Genomic DNA, 22,098 nt, shown 5'->3' on the forward strand with positions numbered 1-22,098 from the left:
GAACACCCAGGGCTGCATGGAGGGACTAACAGTCCCGAGAGCCTTCTGTCTCGTTACTGAGGCCCTTCCATGCAAAGCCTTTCCAGAGTTACGGAGGAAGTCACTGAGACCAGCAGAACCAAGACAAGCCCGACAGCTCTGCTGGGGACAAGGCCAGGTTTGCTTCTGCTGAGAAGGAAGCTCTGGTACAGGCTTCCCACCGCATTCGGCCGAGCTGCCACTGGAGACACCCATGGGCCGTCTGCGTTGGAACTAGAACAGGGAGATTGTTTCCAGAGCTGAAGCAGTGAGCAGTTTTCACAAATGAGCACTGGTGTTTAAAATTATGTGGCTCTCCTCGTCCCTACTTTAGAATACCAGCCAGGACACGGTGTGAGAACCCCAGGAAGAGATAGACAGACACCAAGAATGTTTGAGAACCTGAACCTCCCCAGAGATAGAAAAAAAATGCCTAAAGTTAGGGAAACCTATTTTATAAGAGGTGTGGGGATGGAGCGGGGCCAGGGTGTAGAGTTTAATTAATTAGAGTTTCTCTGCATGGGGAGATTAATACTTATCTCAGAAACCACTGCCTATCAAACAAAAACTAGTCTCAAGCCTGAGATACTTCCCTCCAAGTTACTGGAGGAGAGGGGTCCACGAGACCTCCTGAGTCGGTGTGGATGAGAATGCATTTCCAACATCCTGCCTGCCTGCCTGCCGCCATGCTCCCCGCCATAATCACCATGGACTCCTACTTTCTGGAACTTGGGACCTCCAGTTAGTTGTTGTACTCTATAAATCGCCTTAGTCATGGTGTCTCTGTACAGCAATAGCTACAGAATACTTGGTTGTAGACCACAGTGTGAGGATAAGGCCCTTTTGCTGACACCATGCACTTTGATCACAGCACTTAGAGAAATCAAGCTGGTACTGAGCTAGAAGATTCTTTGATTGCCAGTTTCCAAAGTGTTACAAAGTATAGGCAATACAATAATCACTCATCCAGCGAGATATGCCCAATGGCATAATAAGGGCATGGAAGTCATGGGGGGTAACCAGCAGCTTTCTGATTGAATTGAAGAGGGTAAGAAGGATCTATCTCACTGTAAACCTTAGCCTGAACCAGAGGCTAGAGCGGCCATAGACCCTGGGAGAACCCGCTGCCAGCAGTTTGCTAAGCTGACGGTGTCGAACCGGCTTCTAAACACTGACCCTGTATCCTTAGATTAGTGCTGCTCACACTATGAGAGAACCTGCTTTGTGCAGTGGACAGAGTAACACAAAACCACCCGTGACCAGATTGCAGAGTAAGTGACCAGAGTGATCGCTGTCATGTTCCCTGCCATACTGTCTTCCTCCACGGCTCAGGGAAAGTCACACAAGGGACAGGAAAGTTGCTGGAGTCAGAAGTCAGGGAGGGCTGCCATGAAGCTGTGTGTTCTGGACACAACAGTTATGGTTGTTACACAAAACCATTCTAGCCAGTGTTCCAAGAATGGGTGGGGCATGGCTCACAAAGGCCTACTTCTAGATGAAAATTAAAGATATTTAGCAATTGCTGGGAAAAGAGTTAGGTTTGGTTTGGTTTGTTTGGTTTGTTTTGTTTTGTTTTGTTTTGTTGTTGTTTTTTGAGACAGGGTTTCTCTGTGTGGTCTTGACTGTGGACTTATAACCCAAACTGACCTCAAACTCATGATCCTCCTGTCTCAGATTCAAAGTGCTAAGATTACTGGTGCTCACTACTATGTGTCAAACTGGATAAAAGTTTCATGTTGGAAAACAAGGCCAGGCAGGAGGGTAGTCTGCAAGGCATTGATCTTGTTCACTGGAGCTGAGGTGAGCGGTCCAGGCCTGCTCTCCCCACCGGTGCACCCATTGTGCCTTTCCTCCCGTGAGCCAGGGGTAGGGTGTACAGGGACACCAAGAAAGTCTGCTCCCGAGAGGCATAGACACCTCTGACAGTGATTTAGACTGAAGGATTGTGAGGTTTGGCCACCCTCGTTTTCCCTTGGAAACCAGCCCGGCACCCGGCATTCCCCGTCAGGATTCTTCAGTCTTTCCTGTAGGGGCCTCATCCAGAAGTCCAGTCTCCATAGCCCGGTCGGTTCTAACGTCTTCCAGAGAGTGTGGCCAGCTCGCTCTTAGTATTTCCATGTCTTCCCTATGCTCTCTCTGTGTTTAACTTTCTCACTCCCTGACCATCTGGGTAGCATCTCTTCTGGAGGTTGCCTGTGGAGTCACCTCTCAACTCCCAGCTGTATGAAAAGTGGAAAGGACCCAACCAAATGGTTCAGCAGATAAGTCCCCGCTGCCAAGCTTCCAAAGTCGTCCTCTGACCTGCGCGCGCGCGCGCGCGCACACACACACACACACACACACACACTGTTACACACATTGCCCCCATCCCTGACACACACATAAAATAAACTATGTATGTTCTAGAAAGATAAGTCAAAAGTATGTATGGGTACATATGTTGGTGCAAGCTGACTCTGAAGATGGGCAGACAGGACAGAGTGAAGCTGTGTATCTTCATGTCGGGCCCAACACTGAGGAGATTTGAGATGGAATGCAGTGGAATACAGTTCCACAGTGGTCAGAACCAGCACCTGCCAGTACAGCGGAGTACTGCCGACCTGGGACATGTGTGTGGCAGTGCTGAGCCAAGAGAGTGACACTAAACAGCTGAGAACAGTAGTTAATCACAGAACTGAGGGAGGATCACAAGTTCTAGGCCAGGCTGGCTGTTGTTTCTCAAGAAAAACAAAACTGTTAAAAACTAAAACAAATTTTAATTTGGGCCTTCAGTTCAAGCACCTTATCGTCGGTTTTCTAGTGAAGGTTGAACTACTATATCCGAAAATATTTATGGACACGTAAATGTTCTCTCTGGTCTCTGAGTTCAAGTCCTACCTGGGCTACATTTTGAGCTCCAGACCAGCCACAGCAATACAGTAAGAACCCGGCTCAAAACAGAAAGAAGTGAGAAAAAGAAAACCCGGCGTAGAGGTCAGGAAGATGGCCCAGCCGGGAAAGGCTCTGCCGAGCAAACCTGGGTGACCTGACATCAGTGTTGCAGAGCCCACACGAGGGTGGGAGGAGAGAGCTGGTCAGAGCTGACCTTTAACCCCCGTGCACATCATAGCATGTGCTCACATGCATGCACACACACAGTAAAATAAAATCCAGGGCCAGTAAGATGCCACCGAACCTGACAATGAGTTTGTTCCCAGGACCCACATAGTGAAAGGAGAGACCAGCTCCTCCATGTCCTCAGGCTGCAAAGGTCTGCCATACCACAGCCGAGTACACACACGATTTCCTTAAAAAAAATACAGGCAGGGTATTGGCCAAACACGATGACACACACCTGTAGCTCCCACACTTCGGGGGCTGGGCTGGGAAGATTATCAATTGTATGTTGACTAAACCATGTAGTGTTTTTTGTTTTGGTTTTTTTTTTTTAATGAAAACAGAAGGTCTTGAACTCTTAAACAAGAATTACGTCATTCGTGGAAGACTGCGTGAGCAATAGTGAGGCACCCTAAAAGTGTGTGTGCGTGCACACTCATGTTTTAGATTTATCTTCTTTATGGGCATGAGTAGAGGCAAGTGTGTACCATAGGATGTGTGTGTGTGGAGTAGTTGGCTGTCCTCTACCATGTGGGTCCCAGACATCAAACTGAGGTCATTAGGCTTGGTCACAAGTACCTTTGCCTCAAGCCGTCTTACTAGCCCTTTTTTAAAAGCAAACATACATGCGGTACTTCCGTGTATGTTCTTTTCTTACCGACTTGCAAAGCTCATCTCTCCTCACTTTCTCTGAAGGACTAATCCTGGCTCCTGAACCCTCCGCAGCTGCCCCGCCCACTCACTCAAGGCTTCCGGGGCAGACCTGTGCCCGGCTCTGAGGGTGGCCCTACGCCCTGGCTGTGCCTGTGAACAGGTGTGACTGAGCACATTCCCTCTGTATTCTTTCGAGCCGGTGGCTATTCAGGTTGCACGTGTGTGTGCCCATCGAGTTCGAAGGAGAGCAGTCAGAGCAGAGCCGAGGACAGCTGCAACCCTGGCTCCTGGCTTTACAGCTCTCTGTATCGGGAAGCTGTAACCGATCCGAAGGAGTCCTAGCTCCCCAGTTCGCCCAGAGCAAGCACCGGCTCTCGGGCCCCGAAATGTGGCTTTGCTGTCTTCGAAATGCTTGTCCCTCTTGCTGTCCTTGCACTCAGCATCTCTCACACGGGGTCTGGCTTGGATACACCCTCCATGCTTACAGACACAACCCTCTTCCCCAAGCATCATTTGTCATTTCTAGAAAATCAGTCGTCCCCAGCCAAGCTCTGCACACACTAGGAACCTCCTTTAGGCAGGGCGAGTGGGAGTGAGCGGGGAGGGATGCCTCTGGAGAGAGGAGGCTCATCAACAATGTGCTCATCGCACAGATCTGAGGACCTGAGTGTCGCCTGGCCACACCTACAAGCCAGCACTGGGGGGTCAGAGAAGGAAAGTTCCTGCCAGCCAGCCAAGCTCCGTGAGAGACCCCGGCTTGAAAACTAGGATGGAATGCTATTTAGGAAGACACCTAGTGTCAGCCTCTGGCCTCCACGTGTGTACATGTGCACACGCTTACTACAGAATGACCCATTCATACACACACATGTCTCAGTGTCGCATCCAGCCTGGGGTCTCACATGAATGTTTAGTGAATAAATGGAGAAGCAAATGCCGATGTGTACTTGATATGTAAGTCCTCATCTTGCCTCTTCGTGTTCTTGAGTGTCACAGCCTAGACTGTTAGACCTGATGGAAACTATTGTAATTGTGTGATCCAATGTAGTGCACTGTACTCACAGGTCCAGAGGTGAGGATGCTGGCCTCGTGCAGGCCACCAACACTTCTGCACCCCTGTCTTGCAGGTGGCAGAGCGGGCATTATATTACTGGAACAATGAGTACATCATGAGTCTGATCAGCGACAATGCGGCGAAGATTCTGCCCATCATGTTTCCGTCCTTGTACCGCAACTCAAAGACCCACTGGAACAAGTAGGAAGCGGTGGCTGTTAACTCCGGTCACTTTTAAGTAGTGCATGCCTTGGTGGCCCTCGCTGCCGTCACAGCTGAGATCCAAACCTAAATGAGCACCGGTTTCTTTGTAACTTGTGTTGTTTTGTTTGGGGGTGATTTTTTTGTTTTGTTTTATTTTAGTCTTGACTTTGTTTTGTTCTGTCTGAGACACGGTCTCTCTGTGCAGCCCTGGCTGTCCTGAAACTCACTCTGTAGCCCAGGCTAGCCTCAACCTCAGAGATCACCTGCCTCTGCCTCCTCAGTGCTGGGACTAAAGGTGTGCACCTGCCACCGCCTGGCTCACTGTGGCTTTTTCAGTGAAGTGGCAGTGTGGATTGTCTCTGTGGCCTGTTGTTTTGTCTCAGCACTGTGCCACGCTAGCCCGGGGCCTGTGTGTCTGCACCCCTCTCCCTGCTGGTTCCAGCAGCAGTACCTTCCAGGCCCCTCCTGGGGCCTCTAAGGGAGTTCAAAGGTTACTGCAGAGTTTGTCGGGCTCATCCCGCTGGAACTCAGTGGACACACCAGTCCTTAGTCCCTCAAGTCCCAGGATGTACCAGAGGAGCCTGTCGTTAAGCCGATGGCCGCCCTGCTATGGACACTACCTAAGGCATAAAAAAGATGAATCGGTGACTTAAATGCCCTGAAGAATGAGACTGTTCAGTCCCTCTCCTTTCATTCCACTGTAGAGGAAAAGGAAATCAGTTTACCCATTGAAAGCTCTCTGACACCCTGCAAGGAACTCCCTGTGGGTGCCAGATGTGTTGGATGCTGGGTTTAATACTCGGCTTTAGCCAAATGTGGGTGCCGGAGCCTGCCTTTCCTCTACGGAGCTTCCTGAGCACAGTCTTGGTGTCACTGCCATATGAATAACTTACCCATAGTTCTCTTCAAGACTCCATTTTCTATTCGGTCTTCAGGCAAAGTGGCTTTGCCTACAGTTAAGCCAGGAAGGCAGACTTCCTGGCCTGACAGGACTCAGGAAATGGCTGAATCACAACTAGCAGCTTGTGTTAGAACCAAGCAAGCTTGTTGCTGGCAGGTAGGACCTCAGAAACAAGGGAGACCTGAGGGCCCGTGGGAAGGAGATGTGACAGGAAGAAGAGTGAGGAGGACCCAGGGTTGGCCTCTAACTGTGACGTTCATTTGCTCTGCAGGACAATACATGGCCTGATATACAATGCCCTGAAACTCTTCATGGAGATGAACCAAAAACTCTTCGATGACTGCACCCAGCAGTTCAAAGCAGAGAAACTCAAGTAAGTGACCCCTCAAACAGGTTTCTGAGTGGTCCACCTCCTCTGTCCTATAGAGTTACTCTCAACTTTGACCCTGTAAAGTAACCCTGTTCTGCTCTGGTTTAATAAGCAAGTTAAAGGTGGATGGTGGCCTGTCACCAAAGGGCATGTGGCTGAAGCCAGGGTCCTCGCCCTTCCGCTGACTGACTTACCTTTACCTTTGTGGAGCGCTGCTGCTTTGCATGTCGGGGCTTCAGAGGCCATATCTCCCGAAAAGCTGTGCTCTGCCCCAGGCTGAGTACATAGTCATGTGATTGATTAGTTATGAGAGTTCACTCCGAGGGCTGGCAGGATGGTTTAGTGGGTAAAGGCACTTGCTTTACAAGTCTGATGACCTGAGCTCAGACCCTGTATAAAAAGAGAAGGGAAGAAGAGACTCCACAGAGCTGTTCTCGCCCTCCATCTCACGGAGCTGCATACCTGCAGAGTGATAATACATTTTATTTATTTACTTATACTTACTTAAGTAAGTCGCTTTTTAGGCATAGCAACACAAGCCTATAACCCCTACTCCAGAGACTGAGGCAGGAAGATTACTACAGGTTCAAGGCCAGGCTTGGTTACATAATAAGACTCTGTTTAAAGAAAAAGGAAAAACGAAGGAAAAAAAATCAACTCTTCCTAACCCAGTGTTAATCATTGGCAGATGTGCTTTTAACTAGCCACTTAAAAGCAGTTATGGCAGAACTACGGTGTGTTTGTGTAGCCTACCATCAATTCCTCACTCCTTAGATATAGTCGAGTTTTGGCTGTATGCCATGCTCTGTTTTGTTACAACAATGGTTGGAGGGAAACGGAGTTCAGAATGTATGTCATCAATGCACAGGGTGGCAGAGCCACAGGGAGCCACATGAGACCAGGGCTCAGCCGTAGGGGCAGAGTTAGTGTGATGGAAGTCTCCAGGAAGCCACTTCTCCAGTGGTGGTACCGCCTCCACTAGAGATGCCCATAGTAGTGCATTTTGAGGGTTAAATAAAAAAAAAAGCCCAAATTCAGAGCTTCTGGTGGTGGAATTTGAAGCAACCCTGGTCTCCTGTGGAATCCCGTCACAGATGGGGTGCCAGCTCTGACCTCCTCGGCTCCTCTGCAGACTCGCCTGCACGGTGGGTGTGAAAGCAATCAGCCAAGCTAGGAACATTGGATTGACTTGGAGGAGATGGGGGAGGGGGTCTGTATTTTAAAGTCTTGTTAAATTTTTAGCATTTTTAGTTTTTAAGAATCTTCAGTCTAACTCTTGGCCAGTTTTTAGGTTTCTTTTTACGTTACGCGTGCTGAGAGCCACAGTGTAAGCCGTGGAATAAGAGCGGAACGCCGCGGAAAACATGGCGGTGGTGCTGGTGTCCTCTTGCTTCTGCCCCCTAACCCGCCTGACTATGACTGTTCCCTAATACAAATGATGTCTTCCTGTTTTTCAGAGAGAAGCTAAAAATGAAAGAGCGGGAAGAAGCGTGGGTTAAAATAGAAAATCTAGCCAAAGCGAATCCCCAGGTACTGAAAAAGAGAGTAACTCGGGAGTGTTGAGGCTTTGCGTGAATGTTTGATGACATAGGGCCTGGTTCCGCCCCGGGAAGGGGGGCCAGCATCACTAACTGTACGTGCAAATGTCTGCAATAAAAACACTTGCCAACTTTGTAACCTTTCTCTCTTGTATAAGTACTTACTTGCCACACATAACTTTTACCACAGATTTTACTTTTTTCTCTTCTTTTTGAAAGTAAGATGCCACGTGGTAAAAAGAGAACCAGGATGTAACCTCTAAGATTGTAATGTTCTTTCTTGCTCGAATGTCATAGATGCTGTCACTTGAACCGTATTCCTCTTTTTTATTCTCACACATGAGACAGATGAGGGTGAAACAGATGAAGGATGCTGAGAACTAACTGAATTCTGCCCCGCTCACACTAACTGTTCCTCTACCCTAGCCGATGCAGTGTGCTCGCGCAAGGCGAAGCCAGGCAGATGGTCATATCCGTCAGAGCTGCTGGTGACTCAGCCGCCTCCATCCAATGTTAGCTTTTAGGTTGGCAGAACCTGGGACAGCTTTGCAGTCATAGTCCTTTGGTGTTGCCTCTGCTGGTCTGAATGATCAGAGTTATTGGGTGTTTCTTTTCTCCTTGTTGTGTGTATGTCTGATTATAACAGCCACCTGATGAAATGTCTGACCTTTTCCACACTAAGATCTCTCAGGCTTCTCTCAGCTCTCCAGGGAAGAAAATATCTTACTAAACAGTGTATTTCTTTTTGGTGAGAAGTGTGTATAAATTATTATGTAAGTTGGATGTGGGTTTTTTTAATCTTTGTCATTTAATAAAAACGATACATGAAGATATCGGTGTGTATTTTCCTGTGGCACAGCATTCTGGCCTGCATCCGTCTGACGGAAGGAGGCGCGATGACAGTCTGTTTCGGATCCGCAGTTCCACCTGAAACACGTAGCTCACATTTCCCTGATGGCACTTTCATGCCATGCAGAAGTTCTCCTAAGGCCTGTAGCTTAATCACAGAGATCTGCGCTCATGTTGAAAGTGAGCTGAAGCACCCGTGGTTGTTTGGACACTCGGCAGGCTTGTGTGGGCAGGGTTAGGTGGCTCAGCCTTGCTGGTATTGCTGGCGGTCTTGCTTTGTTTGGAAGTTTGTTTGTAATGTAACGGTGGAGAGCCGTGGAAGGCTTGCTTTGCCTCAGAGATGGAAGTACTCTGTTGAAAACCTGCACGAAGCTCCTCCTTACAGATGAAGAGCGGGGTTGTTGTGTCGGCACTTGCTTCCTGGGGGGGGGGTGCCACACAGAGCTTCCTGGTTTATCCCTTTGATGGTTTTTTAACTGCCTGGTGTTACCAGACCTGTGGCAGGTTTGACATTGGAGCTTTGGTGACCTCCCTTCCTACTGTCCTCACCCCAATCACTGTGTGACCCATCTGTGACAGTCAAGAGTCTTGTCCACAATGCCCCAATCCCATAACACACTGTCTCTAAAATGGAAAATACTTCATGTGTTAAGACCTCGGAGCTGGAAGTATGCCTTAGAACTCAATTCTCTTGAGAGAAAAGCCTTCCGTAATTTCTGCTTAGTACTTGGCATACCACAACTCAGTTTGGTGGTCCTTATCTGCGGCCTTAAGGGTCTCCATGTCCTGCCAGCCTTGGTGAGATTACACACACAACTTCACTGTCCAGAGGAAGGTGACCAGATTCTCTGTGCTCACTTAGCTTCTGAGGACATGTCTTCCCAAAGCAAAACTCACTTCTATAGACCAGGCAAGTGGAGGAGGGATCAGGAAGCTGGTAGAAGACATGTTTTTGCAGCTATAGCCACTTTTCTGGATTCTTGGATGATTTGTGTGGAGTTCTAAAATACTGGTGATATCCAACATAGATCTGTTTCTTCTAACCCACCAAATTGACTCTAGGGCATCTTACTATGTGCGTGCTCTCTCTCTCTCTCTCTCTCTCTCTCTCTCTCTCTCTCTCTCTCTCTCACACACACACACACTCCTGCCATCACCTGGGATAGTGTGTGAGTGAAAAGCAGTTCTCTGTGGTACAGGTGCACCTGGGCTGCAGTAGGGATGAAGCCCCAGGTCCACACATCCTCATCCTGTGAGCTGCTGCCTGTTGAAGGCCGGAACCAACAGGAAGTGGGCTTCATCTGCTATGAACCAGCACAGCCCATGGGCACGGGGTCCTTTCCACTCTTGCAGAGCTGTGTGGACAACCCTGGGTTTATCCCAGGATGTTGATGACCCCAGTGCTGTCTCACAGCTGACCTTCGTTCCTCTCCATTCCTCCCACCTGACTTTGAGCACCTGGGAGACAAGGTGCTGCGTACCCTGAAGCAAACTGGCAATTTCCAGTTGATAAAAATCAGCCAAACAGAGCCTGGCATCTAGAAGCATAGGGTGCATAAGTGGGTCAGTGCGCCCAAACCACAGCACTCAACTGGGGACTGCTCTGGACTTGAGAAGGCGTGGCTCATGTCTGTAGAGAGGGTCGGAAAGAAATGGCACTGAGAGAGGCAAGGACCAGTGACTGTGCAGAGGGAGTCCTGACCCGACAGTTGTCACCCAAGTTTGCATTTGAGTCAAGGGTCCGAGCAAAACACCAGAGAAACCCAGGGCTGGCCATGGGGGAGCTGTGATGTCACTGGAGGGCAGAAGCTGTCTGCCTTTATCCCTCCAAAAGCGTGTAAGGCGCAAAGCGGGCCAGGGAGGCTTGCAGTTTAGACAGCTCAGTTATGGCAGCAGCAGCGTGGTGTGCTGGAAGGGCCAGGCCCACTTGGGCCGTGTGGAAAAGAGGCTGCTGAGCAGAGCAGGTAGCACAGAGGGCAAGGAGGCCACTGGTTGTAGGAAGACACCAAGTGTATATAGTAAGGACCCAGCTTGGAGGGTAAAACAAACAGAACACATGGTTAGTGACCAGGAGGTGGCCTGCTAGAGAACTAAACGGGATCCAGACTCTGCTGAGCAGAGCCGCTGGCTGGAGGGGGTGGAAGCTAAGGCCAGAAAAAAAAAAAAAAAAAAAAAAAAAGTCTAGACACAAGACCCAACCTCCCGTGAAGGCGTGGGGCTTCCTGACAGTGCCTTTATTACAAGGGAAGAACCGAACATGATTCCCCAACCTGCAGCGGACACTGGCTGTGTCCTTCCCTAACCTCACCACAGAGAGGGACGGTACCAGCAGCTTACAAGCTGTGGCTATATCCCTGTGCTCACGAAGCCTGACGTACAAGCAGGTGGCAGGCGACCTGCCATTACACCCTGCCCGATGCGCCCAGAGCATAGGGAGCAGAGACCACAGTGGAGAGGAAGGGAAGCTGAGCACAGGGCCTCGTGACACAGCAAGCCTGACACCAGGCCAGGTTAGAGGGGCCTTCGAGTCCAGGCTGCGTCATTTTGCGTCATTGGGCTATGTTGAAAGGTGTAAGGTCTTAGGAAAATCCTGGGGACATGGAATGAAGGAAAGGATTTGGGGACAGCTGCCTCGGGGTAGATGTGAAGGAGCTTCTGCTATGGACAGTCCCCCACCACCAGTGTTTTAGCCCAGAGATACAAAGGGCTATAGGCTGACTAATTGAGATGAACTCAGGAAGATGGAGAAGTGATCTTGGGGCCAGCAGAGGATCACTCGCAGAGCCCAGACTGCAGGAGGGTGAGCCCCTTTCTAGCATCCTACATGGCTTCTTGAAGGAGAGGGACTCGGGGAAGGGCAGCCCCAGCCCCTAACAGACAGTGAGTGACTGCATACTTTGCATTGCAGTACGCAGTGTATAGTCAAGCCAGCACCATGAGCATTCCAGTTGCAATGGAGACAGATGGGCCTCAGTTTGAAGATATGCAGATGCTGAAAAAGACACTGAGCGAGGAGACTCGTCAGGTAAAAAGTGCACCGAGCACAGCAGGGCTACGAATGCGCCCGACGGTCCGCCACGTTCCGCCACGTTCCGCTAAGCTATAGATCTGAGTGATCAGATTGCTAGGAAAGTTGTCAGCAATTAAGTGTGCGTCTGCAGTTCGTTGCTTTCCTTCTCTTAGCAACAGAAACCCAACTCCTCACTGCTGTGTGTTAGCTTGAGCAAAAGCAAAGCTTTGTGGTAACATCTTGCTCTCCCCCCCCCCAGGCCCTCTCACTCCTGCCCCGGGGCACAGACCCGTCCCCTTAGCTCTTCCTAGCAGGTGCCACACCCTGCACCCCCCAGGGGCCAGGAGCGGGAAGTCCAACTTCCTTCTTGGGGGCTCAGCGGCCCATTGACAGGCCAGGGCTGTGCCAGCCGCAATTCCAGTGTGCACTCTGTGCAAAGGTTTGGAGCATTTTTAATCCGGAGATCTCTTTCTACCAAATTGAGAACATACACAGAAAGGTTTGAAGAGGGTGGTCCACTGAACTCTGTGGGTCCTAAAGCCTGTGTTCTCTGGGCATGCTCCGTGTTCCAGGCATGTATAAATACCCTGAATGGACCGTTCTGACTTGTAACTTTTAGCCCCCTTTGACTAATGACAGAGTCCCTAGACTTAGTACTCTAATTCTAGAATGTGGAAGGGGACCCCCCTCATTGCTCCTTACTGCTCCACGATGTCCCGTGGGGCTCAGTTGAATACACAGAAGGGTTTCTTAATCTCTTTCTGTTTAATTCAAGTAGCCCCTCCCCTGACTGAAACAGGATGAGGCATTATTAAGAGTGGGCACTCCAGCCAGCTGAGCATCCCCCTGCTGGATGTCTGCACATGTCTGCAGAACCGGAAATGGAGCCTTCCGAACTGGGCTGTGGTCCCACAGAAGCACTCCAAGGCCTGGCATGAAATCTCTTCGCAGTTGCTGCTAACAGTGCCCTGCAAGGCCATGTCTTGTGTATAGATAACATAAGCAGAGGTGCCTGTGGATGTTTCTTTTCCCCGTTGCAACATGATTGTCCGCTGCGGAGTCCTAGGCTCCCTGTAGAGAGTGGTGAGGTCCAGCCCCTGAGTTTGCCGTGTTCATCCTCGGCCCCTCGATTCACATTGAGCTTTGTTTAAGCGGATAACTGAGCTCACTAGAAATGCAGTGGGGAAGCACAGTGGCCACCCACTGACCCACTGACCCACTGACTGTCAGCAGGTAGTTGAACTCCACGCTTTGCTCACAGTGTCTTTTCTTAGCAATGAAGAGTTAGTTCATCAAGAGCTCTTGGCATGGTTATTCGGGCCTATAATCCTAGAGCTCCAGAGGCCAAGGCATTCAACTCCATGAGTTGAAGGCCATTCTGAGCCATACAGTGAGACCCTCCTGAAAAACCGGAAGGAGGACAGAGGCCCGTGGAGGGCGGGATAGAAAAGGAAGAAACCCCAATGTGTCTCCTGATTTTTCACTAGGCAGTTTTCCCCCATGGTTTCTTTGTGACTTGGATAGGAATTAAGGTCACCTCTTTTATTTCCACTTAGACTTTACGGCCCTGAGTTTGCCAACAGCAGCCTGAGTGGCTTATCTAAGACCCCCCACATTCCTGGACTGTGGGAAGCCCGCCTGAGAATTTTTGGCCTTTTACTCAATTTTAAGATACTTGGGCCATATAAAACTTAAAGTTGAAGACTTGTCTTTTTCCCCGCACACTGAGTATTTGAAGGCTCAAAGGAATTTTTTCTTTGGTACATCCTTCAGCCTTGGTCACGATTCACTATAATTTTCACCCTGTGCTTGACAAGGTCAGTAATTGAAACAAGAACACAAAGAAAATTCACCTTACACCTTTAAAATGCCTCAAAAAGTGGGGGGAGGAGGGCTGTTGGAGGGTTCTGGAGCCACAGAGCCCCCCTCCCCCGCCTCCAGCTGGTGTTCACCCTCTATCCATTGTGAACAGCCTTGGCAGGGTTGCCCAAGAGGCTCCCGTGATACATCTGCTCTGTGTCTCTGTGGCTCTTGAAATTACCTCAGTTGAAGTTTCTGTAATTGATATTCTTAAAACGTCAGCTGTCACCTTGAGAGCTCTGTGGCTCAAGCTCCTGCGGCAGGAGATGCCATGCACAGGGAAGTCGGTTCTTCCCATAGTAACTTAGCCATTAGAATCCAGCAGGCTTTCTCCCCTTAAGAAAGTGGCAAGCCTGTGGCAAGCCTGGGATACACACATAGTGGCTGCCTAGGGTGCAGGAAGACCTGATATATCCTAGCCCAGCACAAACCTGCAACGCTGGTGCACTCCTGTAACCTCAGCACCGATTACAGGTGAAGGCAAGAAAACCAAGATGTCAGTTCATCCCTGGCTATATAGCAAGTTCAGAGGTCAACCCAGGCTCAGAAACTAAGTGATTCTGAAATTCTGTGTGGTAGAGACAGAGCAGGAAATCTTAAGTTTGAAGCCAGCAGGGATACCTAGTGGAGAGCCTGTCTTTGAGAAAGAATAAAAGCTAAAACAAGTTGCTGTGGAAACCCAGGACCTAGAATAGTGTAAACACTGCTCATCGTCGAGTGTCTGGGTAAACCACTGTGCCAGTGCACAGTTGAGTCTCGCTGTCTAGATGAAGGTTTCCTGAGCCGTAGGCAATTTGAAATGATAAATTCTTCTTTGCTTGAGCACATTTAGAATTAGCCTCCTGAAATTCTTGGTTATGACAGAAGACATACCAAGTACCAGATGCGGTGGTCCAGGTCTATGGTCCTAAGCACTCTGGAAGCTGAGACTAGCCCGGGCTACATAGCAAAACCCCAGCTCAGAAGGCAAATAAAGCTATGGCTAAAAACAAAGGTCTGGGCTGCTTTGGTGGTGTGAACACTTTCTATGGCCCCCGGTTTTATTTTTTCACCATTTCCCCCGAGATTCCTTGTTTCTTTAAACAAACTTGACTATTGGGCCAGGACAGGTTGGGAGGTGCTGTAGGAAACTGGGGGCCAGGGACTAATTGCCAAGAAAGGTTGATGGGGAGGGATGGGGGGTGGAGACATTCAGTAATGTATTCGCCTGTTAGAACCACAGTTTGGATTTCTGTGGAACTTTTGCAACCCTTTACAGTATCCGCCCACCCCGGCAAAAAGTGTGTAGTTTTATGTGAATGCCGTTGCTATCAGAGACATTTAAAATGTTTACAATTTTCATTTTTAACAGTTGGTCGGGAGAAAAGCTATGTCAACCACGCAAGTCAGGAAGGTGTAGAGACGGAATGGGCAGTGCAGGTACTCCTTGGAAAATGCATAGAATACGCTTAAGGCTTTGTATCTACCAAGGCGTGACGTGGCGTGACGTGGCGTGACGCGTCCCATGGGGAACATGAAGTATTTCCCCTTCTTTCCATGACGTCACAGCTTGTGATGGGCAACACAGAGCTAAAGGAACACTGATCAGTTGTAAATTAAGTCCTCAAGTTGGAGCTCAATGCCTTTCCGAGTAAAGGAGGCAGGCACACGCTGCTGTGTGCCGGCCCGTGTTCTCTCGCTCAGGCTGCTTGCCCAGGGCGCCCAGGCTCCTGTGGCTCACACAGCGCTGTCTCAGCCAGCACTCCCCTGGCTCCTTCATCCACCCACCCCTGTCCGCATGCTGCCCGCACAGCCTCTCCCCCCAAGCCTCACTTGTCCGAGACCACCATCTATGCGATGTCTCACTCTTCCCTGCCTCTGCTTCCTTCATGGTTACTCTGTGGTCTGCTCTCTGCCTCCTGCCTCTGTTTGAAGGGCTAAGCAGAGAGGCCCCTTGTGTGTCCAGTTCCCAGTTCACCTTCACTGGTTCTGCTCCAGGGCCTTGTCTATAGTCTCTCGGTTAAGGGGTCTCTTCTTTCTGACATGGCTATGTCAGAGGTAATTACATAGCTCGTGTATTTTAAAATGTTGGTTTGCAGCAGGATGAACATAAAATTCAGGGTAGGCTTTTACCTGAGTTTCTGATGGGTTAGCAATGAGTCGCTCTTAAGGTGATGGCTGTGGTGGTACACACCCCAAATCTCAGCACTTGGGAGGCTGAGGCAGGAGGATCGTGAATGTGGACCCAGCATGGGCTTTGCAGTCAGTAAATGCACCCTTACAGGTGTGGTGAGTGGTGACACCCTGTATGGGGACTGGTGAGATTTGCTGTCTCAAACTGGTTTCCAGGCAGGGAAATGGAAAAGCGTGCCTTCCCCACGTTGACTGTCCAGGTTCTAGCGCCAGCCCTAGAACAGTCCTGGTGTCAGCCACTGAACCTGCTGCTGTTCGTAATTATAGGTAATTACAGGCAGATCCACAGACACCCTTGCTAGGAAACACCAGCCTCTGAAACGCAGGCTTCCGTGTGTGGCCCGGCAGGTGCTTGAGTTTCTACCAGAGCATAGAATCGTGCTTTCTCCACATGCGTAAGCCAGACATCTGCACACGGGGCAGCCGTTCACACATGTTTTTTCTCTAGTCACGTGATGGGCCTTAAAGCGTTTGGGTTTTTCCTAGATTATACCACAAAGGTTTATTCTTTTGGTTGGAGATGCTGGGTGGGAAGGAAAACGGTTGGGGTTAAGCAGTATATATAGGTCTGAAAGCCCCACTGGCCACCTGTGCTGAGGTGGCCTTTGGTAGTACAGCAGCAATCCTGTGAGCTGAGTGACCGCTCAGCGCAGACACCCCTTTCTGGTCCCGTTCTTGACAGATGCAGTTAGTTCTGTCCCCAGGCATGCTGGCTGGTGTTCATAACCCCAGCACCTGGAAGGCCAAGGCAGAAGGATTGCTGTGAGGTCAAGGCCAGCCTGGACTACAAAGGAAAGGCCAACCTGAGCTACATAATGAGATCCTGTCTCAAAACATGTACATATGGGCACATGCACACTCGGAGTCTAAATCCTGCTAAAGTGGGGGTCCTAAACTTTCGAAAGAGAGTGGAAAAGAAAAAGATTGTCTTATTTCTTAGACTCAATGTTAGAAACTCCCATGTGAAATAACTTTTCTGGGTACAATTTCTCTTCCAGCTGTGTGACACATTTAACACTATTGCAAAAAAGCATTTAGTTTTGTAGACATTTTAGCTCTCTTATGGTTTTAAATCTATTTTGTTTCTCATTGTTTAATTTTTCTCTGTTTAAAAAAAAAACAAAAAGGTCTCCTTTCTGAAATGTGTAACGGACATGGGGTCCTGATATTTATTGGTGATGTTTTGTGAGAAAGGAGGGTACTTAGGGGAGTCGTAACACCTGGAGAACTCTGCAAACACTAACATTATAGAAGACCAAAGTTACCCCTGCCCACCAAGTTACGCCCTAGTCATTCCACAGCGCTTAGGGGATTCTGAGCGAATGGGAGATGGGCTTCTTTCTCGTGGCCCGTCTGTGATCCTTGGTTTCCATGTGCTTTCCTCTGACTTCTAACTCAAAAGTGCACGCCCTCCTCAGTTAGCCTAGTGCCTAGCCAACCGCATTGCATTTGTGATTCCAGGCACCGATGGATCTGAAGAAGGACCGCCCCCTTGTGCGCCGCAAGTCCGAGCTGCCTCAGGACCCCCACACCGAGAAAGCCTTGGAAGCTCACTGCAGAGCCAGTGAGCTGCTCTCCCAGGACGGGCGCTAGCGTCTGGAGCAGCACGCGGAGCTGGGCCTGTCAGGTCTCTTCTGGATGCTATAGAAAAGACATACTGTTTGTGCCATACCAGTCAGTTCCACTCGAAGTCAAAGCTCCCTCCGACCCCGTTCTGTAGGCAGTAATGCGCATCCGCCTCAGCTCGAGATTAGGAGTTCAAACAATGGTGGCTTCTCTGGCCCTGCTGGCCAAGCAGGGGTCTGGGGGAGTTGGTGACAGTGTCATCAACCATGTCGTCACCACCACAGCACAGCCCTGAGTGAGATCCAAAGTCAGAGCTGTAGAATAGCACCCTGGCTGTCCCCTTGGTGTGCCCTGTGTTGCGCTAAAATGGCTATTCTGTGGTAATACCGACCATGTTTCAAATCAAAGGCACACGTTAAAAGGTATCTCCTCCTGTCGAAGCCTTTTCAACCCTTGACATTGTTTCCACGTGTTGGTTAGGTCTCACAGAGATGGCTCCTTGCTTTCACTTTCTAGCTGCCTACCGGAAAAGAGGCCGACAGTCCTCAGCACTGGGACCGCCCAAGGTGTTTGTTTCCTTTGATTAATGGCACACTCATCATGTCAGTTCCTTAATGTCTACCGAAAGCCATATTCCATAGTCTGTGGTAGAGGCCAGGGTCCCACCTAAGCGCCAAGGAGAGCTCTGAGAAGTGCTTCCTCAGTCCACCTGAGTGGAATCGCAGTGTTGGAATTATGCGTTTATATTTTTATCTGCGGAATCAGTTTTTCATCTACTTACACACAATCCTTCAACCAGGCTCTTGACCGCAGTCTGCGGCGGTGTGGGCCTCCGTGAGCCTCTCTGTTGGAAAAAGCACACTTTACCAAGCTTGCAAGGAGAAGTGCAGTGTCTGCATTTCCACTGGTCCTCACATGCTGCTACAGGCTTCACAGAATTCTTGCATGGATTAAGCTTCTGTTTTAGATGGAATAGCACGAGGAGAAAAATCCTTAAACTTAGTGCTTAGTCTTTTTTTTTTTTTTTTTTTCCTTTCTCAGGGTGGCCAGTATTTTGACTTATTTATCCTGCTTGAAAGCTGCTTGAGATGTGTATCGCCATTCTGAACAGTGACTAGTTTCTTTTGTCTCCAGCACATATATAACTTAGTGTTACATGTCTTGTTGCATAAGATACGGCAAAAAAAAAAAAATGTGGCTTCTTTTAAAACCTGATTTTTTAATCGTGGTCTCGGGTATCCATGAAAAAGTTGTGAAATCAGACATTGCTCTGGTGCAGCCGTGGAGCCTGCTTCCGGGTCCCCTGAGATGGCTGCTGATGCTCGTGCACGGCGGGGAGGGAGAGCCTGCGTGGCTGACCAGAAAGGCGGCCCCAGCTGACGGTGGACAGGTTAGCCACTTGGGTGAGAACACTTCCTGAGAGACTTGACAAGTATCTATTCACTTTACCATTATGAAATCTATAATTTAAAAAAAAAAAAAGTTGAGATGCCTTCTCCTTTTGAGGGGAAAAGGGTGCTTTTATTGTATAAAGCAGCGTCTCTGTGTTTTGATCCCCCATTGTTTGAACTCTCGTCTTTAGCTGGTAGAGTCTCAGATAACCCTGACATGGGGCGTTCGGTGTGTGGTGACAGGTCCCCGAGAGGCTCCTTTGCCCTGTGTGAGAAGCAAGCTATCAGTGTACGGGTGATTGTCCGAAGCTCAGCACTCAGAATATTTTCTGGTCTAGGTTTTATTTCTGCTCTTTATTGAAGACAAACATTCGCCAGTAAAGAAAAGAAAAAAAAAAAAATGTTTTGAGAGAAACTAATTTTCTTTGACAAGAGTATTACTTAATTTTTTGACCTGTTAAGGTTCCCCTAGTTAGTACTTGGATTCCCTGTGCTAATTGTTCAACTTGTATATTGTTAAGACACACTGTTGATTCTGTACCAAACTGGTTTTGGAAAAAAAAAAAAGTACCATGTTAAAAATAAACGGGTGGCTGTTTTTCTTCATATGACTCTAGTTTGGTACCTTCACTTTTTCCAAAATGTGTCTGTGCGCCAGAGATGTCACAGTTCAAGTGTCATTCTAGTGTGGCTTTGTATGGCTTCCTTTGAACATTGTACATACATTGTATCTTTGTTTTACGGTAATAAGTAATAAAAAATGTAGACTTCGTATTTTGTACAAAATGTCCTATGTACAGAATAAAAACAAAGTTCCTAGAAACAGCGAAAATAGGTTAAGTGGCACAGTTATTTTTCCTTAGGATATATCTGTAACTTTATGCTTTAATGAAATGTTAAGTACCAACATATTTTTTAACATTTTGTAATTCAAAACTTTTTTGTTTTGACATTGTTTATGAAGAAAGACTTCATGCACTTGCCATTTAATATGCTCTTTTATCTAATTTTAAAGAACTCTTTAAAACGGTGTATTATATGGACCAAATAAAGAACATGTGAATTTTACCGCTCATCATGAAACTAAATTAAGCCATGGCTTTGGGCAGTCTGGTTCCAACACACTGTTACTGTCAGGTCAGGGACCAGCTACTCCAGGGACACTGGCGTGCGGTGGGAAGCAGGTGATGCCCTGTGTCCCCCCAATGAGTATCAACTGTATGTTAGCTGCTAGTCTAGGTCCTTCTCAGACACTGATCCTGTAAGCTACCCTACCTCCTCTTTGGTTGAAAAGGCAGGTGCCAAGCATGGAGATACACACTTTTGATCTCAGAACTCAGGAGGCAGAGGCAGGCGGATCTCTAAGTTCAAAGCAAATCTGGTCTACAGAGTGAGCTCCAGGACAGCCAGGACCATAGAGAGAGACCTTGTCTCAAAAAAAGAAGAAAGGGCAGAAGCAGCTTTCAACTCATACACTTGCTTTTCGAAGAGGCAGTGTGGATGTGAATCCAGTGTTCAGAAACTGAACTGAGTTCTGCCTTGATGTCCAAATAAGCAAACAGGGTAGATAGACAGGCTGGGGCTGTGAGCCGAGGGCTTTGCTGGCCCATCACGCTCCTCGCTGGCACTGTTCCGGAAGCCTATGAAAACAGACTGAGAAGATCCTCATTGTGGCTGTGCTTGAACCATGCTTCTGCAGTCAGGGAAGGGTACCCTCTGGGTCAGTGACCCTGGCCCCATCACATGTCTGCATTTCCATCCCTTCTGGTGGGAGCTACGCAGGAGAGGCCTTGGAGCTTCCTTGGGGCCTTGGACTGCTGGTTGCAAGTGTTTGAGGAAAACAGCCCTTACCATAAGCAGCTCACTGGTTAAAAAATACCAGGTCTGGGGTAGTGACTAGTATCGCTGCTTCCTCAGACCAGGTGGAAACACTTGAGATGCCTCTGTTTCCCCTCTTGAAACTGGAGGAGGACAGCATGTTTGGTAACACCCCACGGCACAGGAACTCTTGGCCAGAGGTCTGCTGTGGCTGACAGCCAACAGACCCACTGGTGCCACCATAGTGCTTGCAGAAGCTCTCTGTCTCCATCCCTGAGAACTGGTGTCACCAAGTCAGTGGTGGCCAAGAGTTCTCAATACTGCCTTCAAGTCCAGCCATCATGAGGATGGTGGGCCATGGAAGCACACACTAAAGTGTAAGTTGGTGAATGGACACTCTGTGCAGAAGGTAGGGTGGTCATGGACACTCAGTGAACTCTCCATGAGGTCTCCATGAGGCCCCAGGATCCGGAAGAGGCGTGGGCACAGGAGGGCATGGGTGGACAGCACCTCTCAGTTCAGGGATATTGTTGCAGTGTACACTTAAGCAAAGTGTTCAGACGTGCTCTACCAGATTTCAGCCCCTGGACACCAACGCATTAGCCTCTGTTCTCACTGACTTTGTGTTACTAACATGAAACATTAAAAAATGACCAGAAATTCCACTCACAGTTAAATGTATGTTATAGATGATTCGCATGGGGATAATTGGACTCCTGTTAAAGCTCTCCACAGCATGGTTGGAATGAGAACATTTAGAAGCTTGTAAGGTGACTCCAGTGAGCACTGCCTAGGGATCATCGCCAGAGCAGACTGGCCATCTTCTAAGCAGGAAATAAGACTGAGACCTAAGCCTCCTGAAAATCAAAATGTTGAAACCACACAGCCCACAAAGTCACGCACTGGTGACTCTGAAGCCATGTGAAACTGTTGCTGCTGCTGCTGCTGCATTAGAACGAGGAGTAGTTTGTACAGTAAGTGTTGGGGGTGGGGAACAAGTTAGGCAAGGATTTACTGTGTACTCTTGGCTGGCCTGGAACTCACAGGTATCTTCCTGCTTCTGCCTCCCAAGTGCTGGCATTAAAAGTGTGATCCAAGCAACCAACAGTAAGTGTTATTACTGAGTGATTGATTTCAGTGCCATCGAATTCCAGGAGATTCCTTGGTGAATGCATTTGTTAGGAGAAAGACAAAGGCCTGCCATATAAGCCAAGGACCCGCTGCTGTGGGATTGCAGCAAGCCTGTGCTCACTGGCACCCTTATCTGCAACCAGGGCTTTGGGGGTCTGGCTAAACAGACTTGCGGGTCCTGGAGGTCCCCCTGCATGCTTAGGTATAAGATGCTCCTAGAAAGCCTTAGCAAGATGAGGCGGTTGGATATTGTCTGTACTCGGGTTCTGGACAGCAGCTGAAGAGCCACAGTGCAATCAACAGGCAGGTAGGTGTTTGGGACTGAGGAGATGGCTTGGCTCATAGCTGTCAGCTGCCTTCTGTTCACATCTGGCCTTCAGCGGTGGCCTTGGCTGGCAGTAGTGTGAGGAAACCCACCTGCAGGACTGTACACCGGGGAAGCTCATTTGTGTCTTAGTATCCATCC

General features: G+C 48.9%; 1 protein-coding gene across 6 annotated transcripts in view; it reads left to right on the forward strand.

Annotated features, from left to right (window-relative positions):
- The window catches only part of PPP2R5C (protein phosphatase 2 regulatory subunit B'gamma), a 134,322-nt gene extending 115,028 nt beyond the window's left edge, over positions 1-19,294 (forward strand). For 3 of the 6 annotated variants that reach the window (XM_080931348.1, XM_080931349.1, XM_080931351.1), the window contains 5 exons: positions 4,896-5,023; positions 6,199-6,300; positions 7,755-7,827; positions 11,593-11,709; positions 17,188-19,294. In XM_080931348.1, coding sequence (XP_080787474.1) covers positions 4,896-5,023; positions 6,199-6,300; positions 7,755-7,827; positions 11,593-11,709; positions 17,188-17,319 — 552 coding nt within the window. In that variant the 3' untranslated portion in view covers positions 17,320-19,294. Of the gene's footprint in view, positions 1-4,895; positions 5,024-6,198; positions 6,301-7,754; positions 7,828-11,592; positions 11,717-17,187 lie in introns of all 6 variants that reach the window. The other 3 variants (XM_080931350.1, XM_080931352.1, XM_080931353.1) reach the window with 2 other exon arrangements.
- The last annotated feature ends 2,804 nt before the right edge of the window (positions 19,295-22,098 follow it).

Source organism: Micromys minutus (genome assembly GCF_963924665.1).
Source record: "Micromys minutus genome assembly, chromosome: 1".
In the NCBI taxonomy this organism is placed as follows: Eukaryota; Metazoa; Chordata; class Mammalia; order Rodentia; family Muridae; genus Micromys; species Micromys minutus.